Source organism: Diorhabda sublineata, chromosome 4 (assembly GCF_026230105.1).
Source record: "Diorhabda sublineata isolate icDioSubl1.1 chromosome 4, icDioSubl1.1, whole genome shotgun sequence".
Taxonomy (NCBI): Eukaryota; Metazoa; Arthropoda; class Insecta; order Coleoptera; family Chrysomelidae; genus Diorhabda; species Diorhabda sublineata.
Window position 1 is genome coordinate 28,206,596 of NC_079477.1, and position 17,202 is coordinate 28,223,797.

The 17,202-nt window shown below is 32.2% G+C and overlaps 1 protein-coding gene across 1 annotated transcript in view; it reads left to right on the forward strand.

Annotated features, from left to right (window-relative positions):
- The window catches only part of LOC130443127 (uncharacterized protein CG3556), a 74,585-nt gene that overhangs the window by 53,547 nt on the left and 3,836 nt on the right, over positions 1-17,202 (forward strand). The window contains exons 3-7 of the mRNA XM_056777606.1: positions 9,547-9,814; positions 12,418-12,665; positions 12,907-13,067; positions 14,399-14,600; positions 14,764-15,111. Of these exons, the coding sequence (XP_056633584.1) occupies positions 9,547-9,814; positions 12,418-12,665; positions 12,907-13,067; positions 14,399-14,600; positions 14,764-15,111 (1,227 nt within the window). The remainder of the gene's footprint in view (positions 1-9,546; positions 9,815-12,417; positions 12,666-12,906; positions 13,068-14,398; positions 14,601-14,763; positions 15,112-17,202) is intronic.

The following is a 17,202-nucleotide window of genomic DNA, read 5'->3' on the forward strand; positions in this document are numbered from 1 at the left end:
TCTTTTTCAAGTAATTAAGAGGATTTCAACGCGATGTTTTTTCCATTCGAAGCTTTTAACATATTCAATATTTATTTCCAGTCTCCATGTAATATTTTGTCCACTGGGAAATACAAATCTTCTGACATCGAAGCCGTGTTCAGTGATCCTACTAATTGGGTCAGTTTATATCCGATGTCGTTAGTATTTGCATGGATTATTCCGTTTCACATTGCCTGTCACTAAGTTGAGATATCTTTCCTTTGCCAGTTCGAGCATTTTCACTTTAATCAACTGTTTCTATAGCCATATATAAATTATAAAGTGAGATATCATAATCAAAAATCTTGATAGTATGAGAAATATATTCATTTATTCAGTAAATTCAAGTTTATCTCAGATAGATATATTCCAAAATTGATTTTGTATTATTTTCGGTATGCTGTTAATCTTTTGGTATGGTCATGCAAATAACGGCAACAACCAGAATAACTAAGACCAGTTCGTACTAAAGACCAGGGCTTCTTAAACTTTTTTATATAGCGACCCCCTTCAAGCTTAGGAAATTTTAAACGACCCCCTCCTCCATATAATGAAATATATTTTATTAACCGTAGATGTAGATGTAATATCGCACTATTTTACAATGTAAATAAAATAAGGATTAAAAAATACGTACCCATTCATTTCACATATATATAATTGGAAACGTTGACGGGATATCGGTCGTAATAAAACACAATGATTTTTATTTGTATTTATATTTGTACGTAGTGTGTATACTAATTTTAAAATTTTATTTATAATGATTGAAAAGTATCAGATCCTTGCGACCGTTTTTCAGTAGTCTCTCGTCCCCCCTGGGGGTCGCGACCCACAGTTTAAGAAGCCCTGCTATAGACTATGTCGTGTCATGATATGATCCAGAATCCACCGACTTTACTGTCTTTAATAATTCAGGTTTCTCCGATCATGAAAAAAAGTTTTTAAAACTTCAAACACCGTTGCAAACAACTGACTGGCGATGTAGACTTCGAATTTTCTAGATTCATAAAAAAACTTACTAGTCTAGTACCCACTTCTTTTCCTCTCAGGCATATTAAAAATAATCAAAATAAACCCTTGTTCACTTAAGGTTTACGTATATCTGCAAAGAACATGCGATCTTTATCTCACCTAAGGAAATTCTCGAATAGTGTCTTCTTCAAAAATTACGTTGAATTATACAGGAAAAATTTATCACAAGACAAAGATATTTATGAAGAAACATGGTCCATGTGAATTATTTAAGAAATAAGGCTTCTACGTCGAGCATAATCTCTTTCTCTCTCTCTCTCTCTGTCTCTTTAAACCGTATAAGGTAAATATTGTTCAAGAATTGCAACCTGACGATCCATTTAATCGCTTGGAATTTTCAAATTGGTTTTTAACCAAATCTAATAAAGATTCGGATTTTGCAAAAAAGGTATTATGGTCTGGCGAATACCATACAAGCATCAGCGGAATATTCAATAGGCAAATTTACAAGACATTGGTATCAAAAAAACGAACATATTAATTTTGAACCACAGCAACAAGGCCGATTTGGTTAGTTAGTTTAGTTTGGTTAGTGTTTCATGTTTTGTATTACATATATTACAAAATAATGATTTATAAAATAAGATTTATCAAAATCAGCATATCTAATAAGATAGAGCCTCAACCTAAGAAGCATTCAGAAACTTAAAAAGGTAACCCTTTAAAAATTTAAATGCCTTAAGGCGAATTGAAACTGTATGTGGTTTATATATAAGACAAAATGGACGAAAGTTTGAACGATTCTATTAGATGTTTATGTTTTTTTTTTTTGATTTTTGTAATTCATTTTCTAATTCGATCCTTGTTTTCAACATTTTTAGGTTTATGTAAAAGAGTGATATTTTGAGTTTATATATAGAATATAATTAAATAGATACGTTTAAATCCCTTGACGTTTCAAGAAAATAATAATTGAATGCATGTGTGAAAAAATTCTTGGCCTACTATTAAATAAACAAACATAAATATGGATTTTTTTGATTTTTGGAGCTGAAATTTATTGATTAGGTTGTGATACATGAATGTATTCAGAAAAAAAATTGCAAAAATTTTACGTCAAAATATACAGGGTATCCAATCAAAAAATACCAAGTTTGTGCTCAATCTTAAAAACAATTCTCTAAAAAAAATTTATAAATACGCCACTGACTTTTTTGTAAAAATATCTATTATAAGAAGTTTTCATTTTTTTCTATCTTATACAGGATCTGAAAAATAATAACAACCCCAAAAGTGAACATTTTTTTTCGCCTTGTATTTCAGGAACAAAAGTAGTTGGATTATTTTTGTTTGCGGTTTTAACTTTTACAAAAAAAGTGATACAGGGTCGCGAAAACTGCATGTCTATATCTTTAATAATAGTACAGTGCTGTCAACCAAAATGGGACACAGTGTACGGGGTTTGACTATTAAATAATGAAACTGCGCGCATAGATTGCGCCATTGACAGGTGGGGTAAAAAAAGAGTAGTATCTAGATATCTTGTCTATGCACATCTCGAAACACGATTCCTTCACTATTATAGTATTTAGGCAGTAGCGATTTGAAACGAACGTGTTTTTTTCTCGTGCCGAAAATCACGTGTGACGAAACACCGGAGCAACGTATCCATCTCAAATTTCTCGTTAAATTGAAAAAAAATTCCGACTGAGTGCTATAAATTCTTGCAAGAGGGACAATTCTCAATCTTGTGCCCGTGTTTTTGAGTGATGTAAGCGCTTTAGTGAGGGCCGAGTTAATACTGAAGATAACCAGAGCCTAGGTCGCCCTGTGATGTTTCAACTCTGGAAACAGTGACTAAAATCAACAAAATTGTGCATGCAGATCGTCTAATGAGCATCCGGATGATTGCCGAGGCTGTAAACGCCGATGAAGAAACTCAACAAAGAAGACTTCCAGCACTACTTCGATGAATGGAAAAAAATATGGAAAGTTATATGGAGAGCGGAAGGCGTTATATTGAAAGGGAGCGTTCAAATGTAGAATAATTTTTATACTAAAAACCTTTTTCGTAACCAGTCTCGTTATTTAATAGCCAAACCTCGTACAGTTCACGTCGATAAAACGCCAGTTATACTCGTTTATATTTGCCTTTTTAACGGCTCATGTCAGCGCAAATAAAAAATATACAACAAAATAATGGCGTAATAATATTAATTATCAACTTTATATTTGTTCCGTACAACCTCCATTAATTTTCTTTCCAGGGAGTATTAAAAGTTAAAGGAACCTTCGTATCCAACAAGAAATTTATCGTCTCGAATTCGCCTCTAGGGCCTTTCCGTGTTCAGATTTAGAATAATAAATTCGTTCGCGTCTCACAGAATTGTTTGAAAAAATAAATGAAACACATTCGTGTTATAAAATATTAGTAATATTGCTCTTCCTACTACAACATCGTTAAGATTTTCTCTTTGATTTAATGATAAATCATTACCACGGAATAAATAAAAAGTTTAATAAACTGAAAATGAAATTAGTCAGCTGCATACAAACATTCGAAGCGCCAATAGTGAGAAGATTACAATCATTAATAAGATATTTATTTTTAGTTATTTATTATTAATCTTTAAGGTGCGGTTATACGTGAGAGGAACTCGCCGAGAGTACTCTCGAGATTTTCTTGCTGAGTCCTTTACATGTGAGAGTGAAATTAACCCTAATCCACTCTCGGAGAGTTACTCGCCATGGCAACTCTCGAGAGTAGCCTCAGACTGTTGCCACGGGCGATTTCTATTAGTTCTGAGAGTGACTTAAGCCAGTTAACATCTCATGATTTCAGTTCAGTGCTATCAGCTGTAGCGTTTTTATTCAACATATACATTATTCAAGATGTCTTCAATGAAACGAGAAATAGCAATGGCTTTGTTGATTTTGTGTATGTCAAAGAAAAACGAATAGAGGAAGAAAAAAATGGGTCAGATCTTGGGCCAGAATAATTTAGACGCTTTCCACACATTGACCTGTGAATTGGAACTAGAAGACGCCCAGCAGTTTCGAAATTTTTGTAGATTTTCAAGTGTGGAAGTTGAATTATTGGAACAATTAGTCAGCCCATTAATTTTTAAAAAGAACACTCCAATGAGAGAAGCAATTTCTGTTTAAAAGAAGCTCAAAAGATTTATAAATAAAAACGTATTTGATTGAAATAAAATGTTATAAATGTACAAAATCACACAACTCAACAATTTCTTGGGATGGAGGGTTATTCTTATTTTCGGGCTAAATGGCATTTGTAGGCAAAGGAGAAGGTGTCGTCGGAGGTGGAAAGGTGGGTGGAGAAATAATGACATATTAACAGCTGACAGGAAAACTCAAATACGCATCGATCTTAGTTCGCACGCAACGTACTCTCCGAATTTGTCATGATCATCGGGGTTTCTAGCGAGCACCTCTAGTGCTGCTTTAGTGACACCGTCATTGTCCAAATATTATTTTTTTCTTTTCTTCGCACATAATTTTTCGAAGAAACTGTAGAGATTTCCAAATGAATATGCTCGAAAAAAATTGAAGGAGGTATCTAAAAATTGATATACATTATTAGTGCACTTTAAATATCACAATTGATTAAGTTTTGAATCATCATGCATATTATTTATTTAATTATTGGATTTTTGCACATTTGAATTATAAACCAAGTCAAATTCAGAGAAAATACCAATTGAAATTAGTGGGTTTAAGAACCAAGTGTCTCCACAGAATTTTATTCTTGTCTAAGCTCTTCCTTCCATTCCAACCGATATTTATACCTTATTTTCTGTAAAAATTCTCTAAGAAAAACTTACTAGATTAAATTGAGAAGGAGCGGCTTCAAGAGATGGGACAATAAAACTCAATAGCGAAAAATAGCACCAATAGCAAGATTTCGTTTCACTAGTTCCATTTCAACTCTTCTTATTTTTCTGAGAAACCTGTAATTATTTACAAAAACAAAGTTTGATAAATTGTGAATTGTTAATTAAAATGTACAATTTTTATTGTATATCTGAAATAAACTTACTTGATTTCTCAATTTGTGTATTTTTCTATTTATTTTCACTATATTTGTCTCAAAGTCTTTGGCTAGCTTTTCAAGAATTAGGTTTTTTTTAATTCTATTATATGCTTCGATGAGTCTGCAAACTTTCTCGTGCGTCCATTTTTTTGGTGATGACATTCTTGAGAGTACTCTCAGAAAGTCAAACTCGAATTGAATTTCTGAGAGTAACTCTCAGAAGGGTTTACACCTGCTACTGTGACGAAAGAGGAGGAGCTCTCGGAGAGTTCCCCTTCTATTTCCGGCTAGAACTCTCAGGGCCCTTTACACTTTACCTTTACAATATAATTTTTCGCTGATTTTTATGTCGGAACTGTCAACTCCTTTTTCCCTTAATATATTTATTAATTTGTCGCGTTGTACTCGATCGAATGCCTTTTCGTAATCGATAAAGACTGCAAATACATCTTTTCGTTGGTCTCGGCATTTTTGTAGTAATATATTCAGTGCAAAAAGTGCTTCTCGGGCTCCCAACCCATTTCTGAAGCCGGATTGAGTTTCGTCTTGATCTTTTTCGTACTTATTTTCTGATTCTGGCGTGGATTATTCTTAAGAATATTTTTATACTGTGACTTATCTGTCTATAGTCGCTACAGTGATACGTTGTTTTTTTGCAAAGTTATGAATTCGGATTTTAACCAGTCTTCTGTAATTTCAGCGGTTGAATAAACATGATTGAAGAGTTTGACTAATATTCCTATGTTTTCTTCATTTATGAGCTTTAGCATCTCTGCTGGAATGTTGTCAGGTCTAACAGCATTCTTGTTTTTTGCCAACATTGTAGAATGTAACACTTCTGATTTTAGTATTTCTGGTCCTTCGTCTTCATTATATGTAGCCACAATAAAGAAACATTGCAAGACTAAGATTCATAACCATACCTGCTAAGAATTCTGAGGAACATTATAACCAGAAATGACATTAAACTAGTGGTCGGTCTTCGGACAGGTCACTGCTCCGTCAAATACAAACCTGTTAGGCATGGCAGAAGACGACAATTACAGATTCTAGGAACATGCTAGAGAAATAGCAAATCTACTCTACAAAACTAAGAATTTCCTGTCTATTTTATTAAAAGGCTAAAAGTATCTCGAAAGTAGGACAAAGGACCTCAGAAAAATAGCATTGGGAGGAGTCTTCGTATTTTGAAAGCAGAATGATGAGATGTAGAGTCTTTCTTGCTTTCTTTCTTAAGTTTATTAGATGATATGTTGATATGTTTGTTCCAACTTGCTAGTCAGGACCGTCCATGGAACGGCTATTGGGGGCGTTTATAAATATTGGAACGAACCTAATATCGTGTTATTAAGAGAATTACAAACATATTTCAGCATCTGTATTAGTGGCACATCGAGGTAGATAAGAGATTACAAGTTAATAGAGAACTTGACACATATCTGTCGCTTCTCATAGCAGATTTATTGATTTTTTAATGTTTCATAAATAACGGTACAAAATTAGCTACTACATCTATTCACCGTGATACTACTACTACATTATCGATTCAAATATCAAATTTTTTAACAATAAAAGAATATTATACGTTATATAAGGTCATCCTCTCACAAATTGTAGCGATGTAGTCAGTATTGACCTTTTAAAGAACGAAGTACTAACCTTTGAAAATGTCATTGTTAACGGTCTGCGAATCTTGTCACATTTTTCTGACACATTTTTATAAAATAAAAATAAATATGACATATACATGAAAAATTAATCTATTTTCCTAGAATTGAGTAGTTTAGATACTGCTGCTTTAATTTTCAACAAAATCTAGTTTACAATAAAAGTTCCAGATATTAAATGTATAAAATAAATTGTGTAATCAATATTACACCAACTTTTGTATGCTTACTTAATGTTGATGAAAATAGATGGATCGATTAAAAAATCTACAAATTAACTACTCAATTAGTAGTGAAAGAAGGGGAGGTTCGTTGGATTTTATTGTAGTTTGGATAAGGACATTAAATCCATGAGGAACGAGATTTAGTAGCTTTGGTCCTTATATAGGAAATATTCCTTTCCAGGGCAATTAGTAGTAATAAATTAATCCTTTAAAAGTAATTATATTCGTTCGTTTAGTCAGTATTGCAGGTATTCTGCATTTCCCTGTTATCTGGTGAACCAGTTCACCAGCAAAATGGCCGACAATAGGGTAAACTAAAGCTTGGTTCATATAGCCAAAACTAAAACTAAATTAACATTAAACTAAGCTTTCTTGGTGGTAATTTTTACGTTTTTGCAGTAAATTAAGGATAATTAAAAATTATTGATAAACCAATACATATTTCTGTCATAGAAATGAGGAATACTGTCTAAAAGTCATTGCTGACTTTTAAATATTGCTTTTTCCTATTTTTTGGAGATCACTTTTAAAAATAAAACATCACGGCGGAAATCGGCTCAATAACGCGAAAAATATTTGTATAACCAGAGAAAAAAGATGTTGTAAACAAAACAATACCACAAAAACAGACTGACCTAACGTATTCTGTGCTCATAAACTCAGAAAATTAAGTAATTGAACGTTAAAAGTTAGCTAACTCTTAGTTTAATTGAATTTTCTGCATGAACTACAAATACCATCTTGATGTCTTTCAACTAGTAATTCAATTTGTTAATTTAATGGTAATTTTTAATTGTGGTTGCAAAAACCAAGCTTCAGTCTATTATAATTCCAGCCCTGGAGAAAAAAATTTCCTTGTATCAGATCCAAACCTAACATACCCCTCACCCCACATGATTAAGCTAAGAATCCTTTCCCAAACCCCACCGATCGTCGGTGTTGAAGTTGTCTGCGGTTTCTGTAACCTGGTGAACCCGTTCATCAACGATACAGCCGCAGCTGATGAAGAAGATTTAAAAAGGCACTAAAAAGGAAAAAAAAATGTTGGTTCTGTTTTTTACTTTAACGGGCACTTTTAAATCTTCAAGTAGAGAGTTGTTTTTAGTTAGAAAATAGGTTTTTTATAATATATCATGTGCTGGTTATAATTCCATTTATGACTATTCAAATTATAATACATATTTCTATAAATGATAAGACTGATTTTTCGCAAAAATTAATTTGAAAATGATCGTTAACAGTAACTCCAGTAAAATGTACATTAACAAGAAATAGAAACGATAAAAGTGGAATTCTTTATGAGAATATTAACCCGATCATGATCTGAATGATCGGAAACTAATCCCGATCACATTCACTGTTATCCGGAAACTGACCAGGTTAATGAGGTCGTACTCATATGATAGGATATTTCCTACCCTGTTAGACGAGTGGATAAATACGATCAGCTCACAGGTTGTTTCGTTTATTAATGTTTTCTTAAAATCTAAACATTATAGGTTCACCTTTTCTAATTGTCTATGAGAGCATACTAGGCAGCTTACTACTTACTTATGTTAAATAAATAGCATGGAAAAAAATAAAAATCCAAGGTTTTTTGAAGATCATGTATTTAAATTTTAATTTTTTACCGAAAAAAGTCGTTCTGGGTTAGTATCCGCAATAGGTGATCTAAAAAATTAGTATAACAGAGTGAAACTCAATTCAAACAATAACATGATAAACATAATGACGTTTTTGAAAGAAAACCTTCATTGACAAAAAAAGAAAGAAATACAATGTAAATAAATAAAAGATGTAGACATCTTCTTGATGATGTACCGAATAATTCATTTAAATTTCTTTAATTTCTTAGACCTTTTGATATATTAATGCATCTAAATATTCTTGATTTTAGGTCTCCAGATAAAATTTGACGTTTTGACTATTTTTTGATCTTTTATCAAAATATAATATTGATACTGACAATTTGCGTATTTATATTGATCTATAGATCACTTAAATCATGAACATCAAAATAAGAATAAAATAGAAAATGTTCTGATAAAAAAAATAAATTTTTCTCTAGTCCTTACATCTTAAATATGTAGCAGTACTTAACAAATCAAATTATTTGTAGTTTTATTAGAATTTACAAAATAGAGCTATAAATTTTTCTTAAATTATTTAGGTCTTTTTTATCATTTATAGCTTTTTCGTTCTTATGAATGTGAACCATTTCTAAAAATTCTCTTTTTCGTGTATTAGATTCCGTTCCAAGAATTTTTGAATCTTTATAATTGAATTTATGTTTTTTTGAAATTAGAACATTTTCTATTTTGATTTTATTCTTATTTTGATGTTCATGATGTCGGTATTCTATTGATTAATATAAATACGCAAATTGTTAGTGTCAATATCATATTTTGATAAAGACTTAAGGAAAAGTCCAAATCTCAATCTTTCTTCCAAAAAGAAATTTTGAAACAGAAGAGACCTAAAGTCAAAAATATTTAGATGCATTAATAATTCATTTTTTATTGCAAGTTTCTATACGTTCTTTTTATAAATCGATCATTATGATTTGTCCATTAAGAACTTTTAAGTTTTTTTATATCACTAACAGAAACCACAGAGGCTTTGCGTACAACCGCCACACCGACTGATTCCCTAGAGAAAGACAAAGGACCCGAAACGTCGAGAGTCCTAAAGGCACTATCGTGGCTAGTGACACAGAGGGAAAGTGATTGGGGTTGGAGAAATGATACCCCTAAAGTATTGACTGCTCTACAGCTAGCCCCAAGAGACGAATCTCCTAGGCAGACGATGGATTCTGTAGAGATGCAGCTGTCTTTCAAACAGATGGAAGTGGAGATTGTCGTGTTATTATGGAGGTAAGTTTATAATTCTAATCACAATTAGAATATTGAAAAAATATATGTACCGGTATTTATTAGTTAGGATTCTATCTACAGATTTTAAAATATGATAAAATATGACTGTAGAAATTGCTGCTGAAGAATAAAGTGAAACTTACTTTTTAAAATTGTTTATATATTTTCCCTTCTATTCGAATAACATCACATTTAAACGAAAATTTGTTATGTTGTGATCGAAAGCTGGAGTTCTCCAGAATAATTTCAATTTTTTAAATAACCCCAGCCGAAAAGTTTGATATATTTACACGTCTTCTTGTCTTAGTTCAGAACAGAATTTTTTAAGAACCTGTCAAAGATTAATCGCTACTGGATTGACACTTTGTACTCACGAATAGGCACAAAAGGCTAAATATGATGAAAAACTCATTTTTTATCATTATTTTCTCCATTTCGAATCAACCTTCATACTTCCAAAATGTAATAGTTGGTAGGATCTCCAAATAGAACTTAAAAAATTTAAATTGTGAAATGGTTTTAATTAAATTAAACGTTGAAAATGACCACCATTCATTTCTTGACAATAACTGAGGCGATTTTCGTATCTGTTCTGCTAAGCATTAGGAAAAATCTTGGAAGATACTTGAGTATTAGTCAAAAAGCCTAATAAACAATTGATATAAATCTAGTAGTATAATATTTGTGCGCATAGTAAATTTAATTATTGCTAATTTTTCCGAGACTCAAAAAATAGACATTTTAATTATGATTGGTTGTGGTAATAAAACAAGAACTAAAAAATTTGTGAAATTTTTTATAATAAATACCCTGGTCAAGACGTTTCGCAATGTTCAATTTACCGATGAAAAAAATAAGATGCTAGAAATTGAGGAAAACCCGCATAAAACAGCTCAAAAATGCCAACAATGACCTAAGTAAATCATCTATTTTAAGAGTTTTATATAAAGAAAAATACCACCTTTACAAAGTTCAATTGGTTCAGGAGTTAAATGAAAATGATCCTGATAGAACGCAAGAATTCTGTGAATTGATGATGCATAGAATAAGCGCAGATTTGCAGTTGCAGTTCATAAACAAAATAGTTTTTTCTGCCGGTTAATAAACAGAACTGTAGACATTGTAGCAAAGAAAATACTCAATAAATTTGTGAAGCTAAAACTAAATATTCCAAAAAATTGAACGTTTTGGCTGGTACCATTAATAATAAAATTATTGGCCCTTATTTTTTTGAGGGTATAATTATTGATTTAGAGATTTCTCTATTTATCTAGATTTTTTTATTAACTTCTTAGTGCTCACATTACAACGACTTTTTCCTGATGTTATCATCCAAATGAGATAGATCGATCCATTTACTATCAACAAATCGGAGCTCTACCGTATTTTGCACGTACAGTTAAAATTATTTAAGCAAGGTGAATTGGAAGACGTGGGAAGATCGAATGGACGGCTAGATTCCCCGATTTGATTCCTTTAGATTACTTCTTGTGGGGTATATTTTAATACACCAGACAATATTTCTGATTTAAAAATTAGAATAACTGAAGAAATTAACAAAATAACCCCTGAGGTCATACAAAATGTTGTACGAAAATTCCAAAATTTCGAAAAATTCTAAATATTATGCGACATTATCATCTTCTTTCTACGTAAAGTTCTGTGATAGTGATATTATCAAAATTTTCCATTTTAAAAATTAATTTCCTCGGTTATGATTCCACCAAATTTGAAAAAAAAAATCCCTTTCCAACAAAGTGCCACACGATTCCCTTTCTTATTTAAAATTTTCGAGGAGGTGTTTATAATTCAGGGGGGATGCTGGAGGGGCATAATATTTTCATACTGTTAATTGTCAATTATTTAAGAATAAAAATCGACCTGTTTCACGTTTTTTTTTTCATATAGTATATAATAACGCTAAAATTAAATGACAAATTTTTTCTCATTTCCATTTTCCAATCTGAGAGAGAAGAAAATTGAAACACAAAAATTAGCAGTCCAATTTCCATAAATTTCCAACTGTGTGTCTTAATTTTCTTTCACTATAGGCTGTCTTAAATTCCCATGATTATTGAATAAAATCAAAATAAATATTTTGAGGTTATGTTATTTTCAATTTGGGTATTTTTGGTTCATTATAAGTGTACGTGAAATAATTTTCATAATATTTTATATCTTACTTCTACTAGAGATAAAAGCAAACGAAGAAACTATCTGATTTTCTTCAAATTTTGTTCTGAATAATTTCAATTGAAGAATTAGATCAACATACCTGTTGTTCTGACTTTTCCAGCTGCTAATCAGTGAACTCTGTATTTTTTCACTTTTATTGCTAAATCCTCACAACTTCTATCCGCAGATGACATGAATTTATATAAACACCTCTCTAATTTCTTTTCTTCTCTTGAAACAGAAATGACTATTTTTCTATTTCACCTGATCATTCGTCTTGTCTTTTTCCTCATTCTCTCAGTTTCATTTAAAAATTAAAAATGGATAGTACTTTTCATGTTAATTATGAAGATAAGCAAACACTGATTCACTGAAATTTCAATTTAAGTCTAATATATTTTTTTTCACTGCTCTTTTTTGTTATTCAGACACCATGAAGTACCAATAACACCTCCAAAACTAGCTCAATATTGTCTGGCTCTATCGGCTATGTGCTTTGATCCTAGACAATTTCATGGACACGACTTAATCGGTAGTTTACAACACCATGAACCAATTCATGATATTGAGTTTGCTTACGCTACTCTGGCATCGTGCACAGCTAGAGCACACGTAAGAAAGAAGCAAATCAGAAGATTGTTGGATATTGCTAATACAGCAAAGGACCATAATATAGGTAATTTGTATTCTATTTTCAAACCAGTAAGTGGGAAATGGGACTTTCTAACGTGCAGCAATGATAAAATGTACGTTTTATTTGTAGGAACTTACTTGTAAGTTTTTCTTCTAGTTTTACTAATTTTCCTAGTAATTTCTGATCTTTTTTCGTTCTGATTTATCTCAGAAGAGTGATAACGATTTATTATCGAACCCATAGCATAAACAAAAGTGGCAAAAACATAGTATTTATGTTGTAGATACAGTAGCGATGACAATTTTAGCATTGCGATGTATAGTTAAAGATCACAGGCATCGAAACCTACAGCATTCTTTAAGAAGGCCTAGTATAAGCTTAGCACGAGAACAACAACAAGACGGCGGTTTTGGTAATTTATACAATACAGCACTGACGTTACAGGTGAGTACTGTTATTTTATTCCCTTTTTATTATTTAAATTCAGGTAAATGGTTTGGTGGAGTCCACTCGATTTGGTCTTACTAATAAAAAAAAACAAGAGCCAAACAGTGTATTTTGGTACTAGATGCAAAAAATTTGGGAGTGAGTGGAAATAATGCTGTCACATGAAAAAATTTTCTCATACGACCCATCGTTTTTGAGTTATACGCCTTCAAAGTTGCAAAATCAGAACTCATATTTAAGTATATTTTCTAAATTTTACATTCCAACAATGCACCACAGAAATTGCGAAGTTTGAATAATAAAAGTGTCTGGATGGAGTGGAAGACTATTTTACATGAAAAAATGGCTAGGTTGGAAGATATGAAAACAGTGGCGCTGGCGTTAGTTGAACCAATCTGCAGTGCGGCTATCGGGAGAACTCCAAATATCCAATCGCTCTTTACGACGAATGCTGAAACGCATGTACTATTAAGTTTACCTTTCGCGCCCCTCAAGCAGGTCACGAGGATGATTTCGATCGCAGATTTCGTGAGCGGATTCAGTGAGGATGGCCCACAGTACCAGCTTTCAATTTTATGGTCCGGCGAAGCAGCCTTCAAGCTCCAACATTCGCGAACAACCATCATTTCATACAAGATAGAACTTCACCTCACTACGCATCTGTGTAAGAGTACCTTATGTTCATTCAGGAGAACGAATAGGCAGACGAAAATTCGGTTATGTGACCTGACATCCTGCGATTTCTTCCTATGGGGACTTACCAAGCAGCACGTTTTTGCAATCTCCATGACCTCTGAACTGCAATTGAAAAAAAAATGCGGACAGTTTGACATGCCTCGTCGGACTTGCCTCTCCGTTGAGAAACGTTTTCTTAAAAGCATTGATCAGTAGGGGCATCAATTTGAACACTTACAGTAAACCTTTTTCGAATCCCTTTTATAATTTCTTTTAATAAATTAATTTGGACGCTGCATTTTTTTTCTTAATGCAAATTCGTTGCCTGATTTATATCAACCTTTGTATCAAGATGTGGAAAGCAAATATGATCAGTTAACTTACATAGTCGTATAAATATAAATGATTTATGGTAAGAAATTTTCATCATTTGTCTTTAAAATTGAAAGATTGGGTAAAAGTATAAGAAAAATTATGTATTTCTACTTAATTTATTTTGCATAACCAAAAAAATATCTAATTTGATATAAAATTTCAAATAAATATTGTTTGAGATGTTTTAAAGAAGGATTTTTTAATGTTATACTACTCAATATACCAGGCACAAAGATTAGGGATATTCCTCACTTTGTAGACGGAATATTTGTTTTTAGGCTTTGCAAGACATGAATGAAATAAATAATCATTGGAATAGAAGTGCTGCCAAGGCGTATATAGAATCTAAACAGGACCCAGATGGAGCATTCACAGATCCCAATTTAACTGCCGAAGTTGTTCTGGCATTATCAGAAAGAGGCCTTGGACATATTAGAAATATTGATTGCGGAAAGTATGACAGCGATTTGGACAATCACGGTAACATAATGGATACTTATTAGCTTCGTAATATATCTATCTATGTTTTAGAATATGGAAAGAAAGTAATAGCAATAGAAAGCCAGTTAACACAATTTCGCCAATATTTAATTCCAAAACAATATTTATAATCCTTTTTTCTCACTTATAATTATCATTTCAGTTGAAATCGACGGCCTAACAAAATCTCTTTCCAACCATGGCAACGATTCTGAGATCCGCAACGTAACGGTAACGTATACTTTGTGGGTAGGTTCGAATATAACTGAAAATGCAACAATAAGCGTCACTGCACCTAGAAATACATCTTTCTACAACATAATGCAGCTAGCTATGGAACTTGATCCTCATTTCGCATTCGAAGCATCAGAATGGCCTAACGGACACTACGTTCATACCCTTGCTGGTTACAAAGAGGAACCAATGGGCTACCATTATTGGCTGCTGTATCGATTACCAGAGCTACCTGATCCTCTGACACCACCAGCTAATCAACTTGTCGCTCCCATGGGTAAATAACAACATATTTTATACTAAGTGTGTTAAAAAAATACAGTGAATTAATTTTTATAATAGGAATTAAGCTGCGTCTATATCATTAGTTTAAAAATATTTCATATCGTACAAGGTATGAAATGTGTGATGAAAAAAATGGGTTTTTATAATAGCAGTTACGTATTATGCATCCATGTCAACTATGTTCTTCATATATTTATGTATTGAGACTAGCAGTGAATAATTTGAACCCTTTCCGATTTGTCTGGTACTATAGTCCCTTTGCAGTCTTCAATAAAATATAGAACTTGAAAAATGCATTAACATTGAGTTTTATTTAAAATTGAAAACGAGAAAGTACCAAAGAAGTCCACTAAATGTTGAAATATGTCGATGGTGCTAGGGCAGTAACTTTGGAGACTGTTATGAACGATTCAGAAGTGAATATAAATCAGTAAAGGGCGGTGAAAGATCGGGATGTTCTTCAAGTTCAAAAATAAACGAAAACTTAATCGTTCAAATGATCAGTTGGATATTGAGAGCTTATTAAAGGCGTCAAATGCAACTGTGAAGTCGTAGTACGATCAAAGGTCGTTTCAAGGTTACACATTCGGCTTACTCACCAAATTTAGCGCTTTGCTATTTACGACTAGTTTTGAAATGGAAAAATTTACTAAAATAGTAACCTTTTAACACGTCAAGAGAGGGATTTGACATCGTAAATGCATTGACAAAAGTCAGTAATTTGATGAATACAAAGAATTGAAATTGTAAGTCCACTAAATGTTAAAAAATGTCGATGGTTCTAGTGCAGTAACTTTGGAGACTATTATGAGTAATATGAGCGAGTTAGAAGTGAATATAAGTCAGTAAAGGGCTGTGAAAGATCGGGATGTTCTTCGAGCTCAAAAATAAACGAAAACTTAATCGTTCAAATGATCAGTTGAGTATTGAGAGCTTATTAAAGGCCTCAAATGCAACTATGTAATCGTAGTACGATCAGAGGTCGTTCCAAGGTCACACATCCAGCTTACTCACCAAATTTAGCACCTTGCTATTTACGGCTCGTTTTGAAATTGAAAAATTCACTAAAATAGTAACATTTTCACATGTCCTGAGATGGATCATCATCAGATGGTCAGTAATTTGAAGAATACAAAGAATTCGAATTTCATTTCATTTTCACTGTGCTTTTGAGAAAATAACTGACCATATTTTTTACCATAAGAATATGTGTTTTTGACTGACTCCGATGGAATAAACCTGTTAAACTGTACAGAGCGTCTTAAAATAGTTCAAATATAAGTTGTATAGTAGGTATCAAAGGGCAGTTTAATTAATAATTTTACGGCTATAGATGCAGCATTGTACGTGATACAAATGCAATTAACAACAATTAATTATACTACGTAACATTCCATTCGGCTTTTCTTCAAATATTTTGAATTTTCATTTGTTCACGTATTGTGGCTGAGTAGTCACTTCTATTTGAATTCCAGCTTTGAATTTTTGAAGAAATTAGTTTGTTATCGACTTCTCACTTCATTCGAGAAACCTCGGTGTGTATTCTAAGTCGCTATCTATCAGTTAAGTCGCCGAAACAAGATTGTGTTGATAAGAAACAAAAACGTACTGTAGTTTCACGATTAGTCTCTTCAATTCACGAATTGAAGAGACTAATCGACTACAAAAGAATAGGGAAAAAAGAACAGTGGAAAAAAAGCAAAGATGTTAACGAGAAGCTGGTTTTTTCTAAGAACTTTGAAGTTATTAATTAATATTGGCATCGTTCTCTATCTGTCTACATTCTACAACAAATAGATTTAAAATTAGTAAAACTTGTGGTGATATTATCCTTCGTATTCATTGATAAGTTTTTTAAATATCTTTTTAATTTTGCTTTTTATATCAAAGTACTTACAAAATTAGTTATCTTTAACAATTTTCTTTTGTTTTAAGCAATTTTTGTATAATAGTTTTCATGTAAACTCGTATTTTCTATTTATTTAGGGAACAGAACGAATAGAATAGAGAGCGATTTATAATACATACCGAGGTTTCATTAAATTCCCCGAATGAAGTGGGAGATCGATAACCAACTAATTTT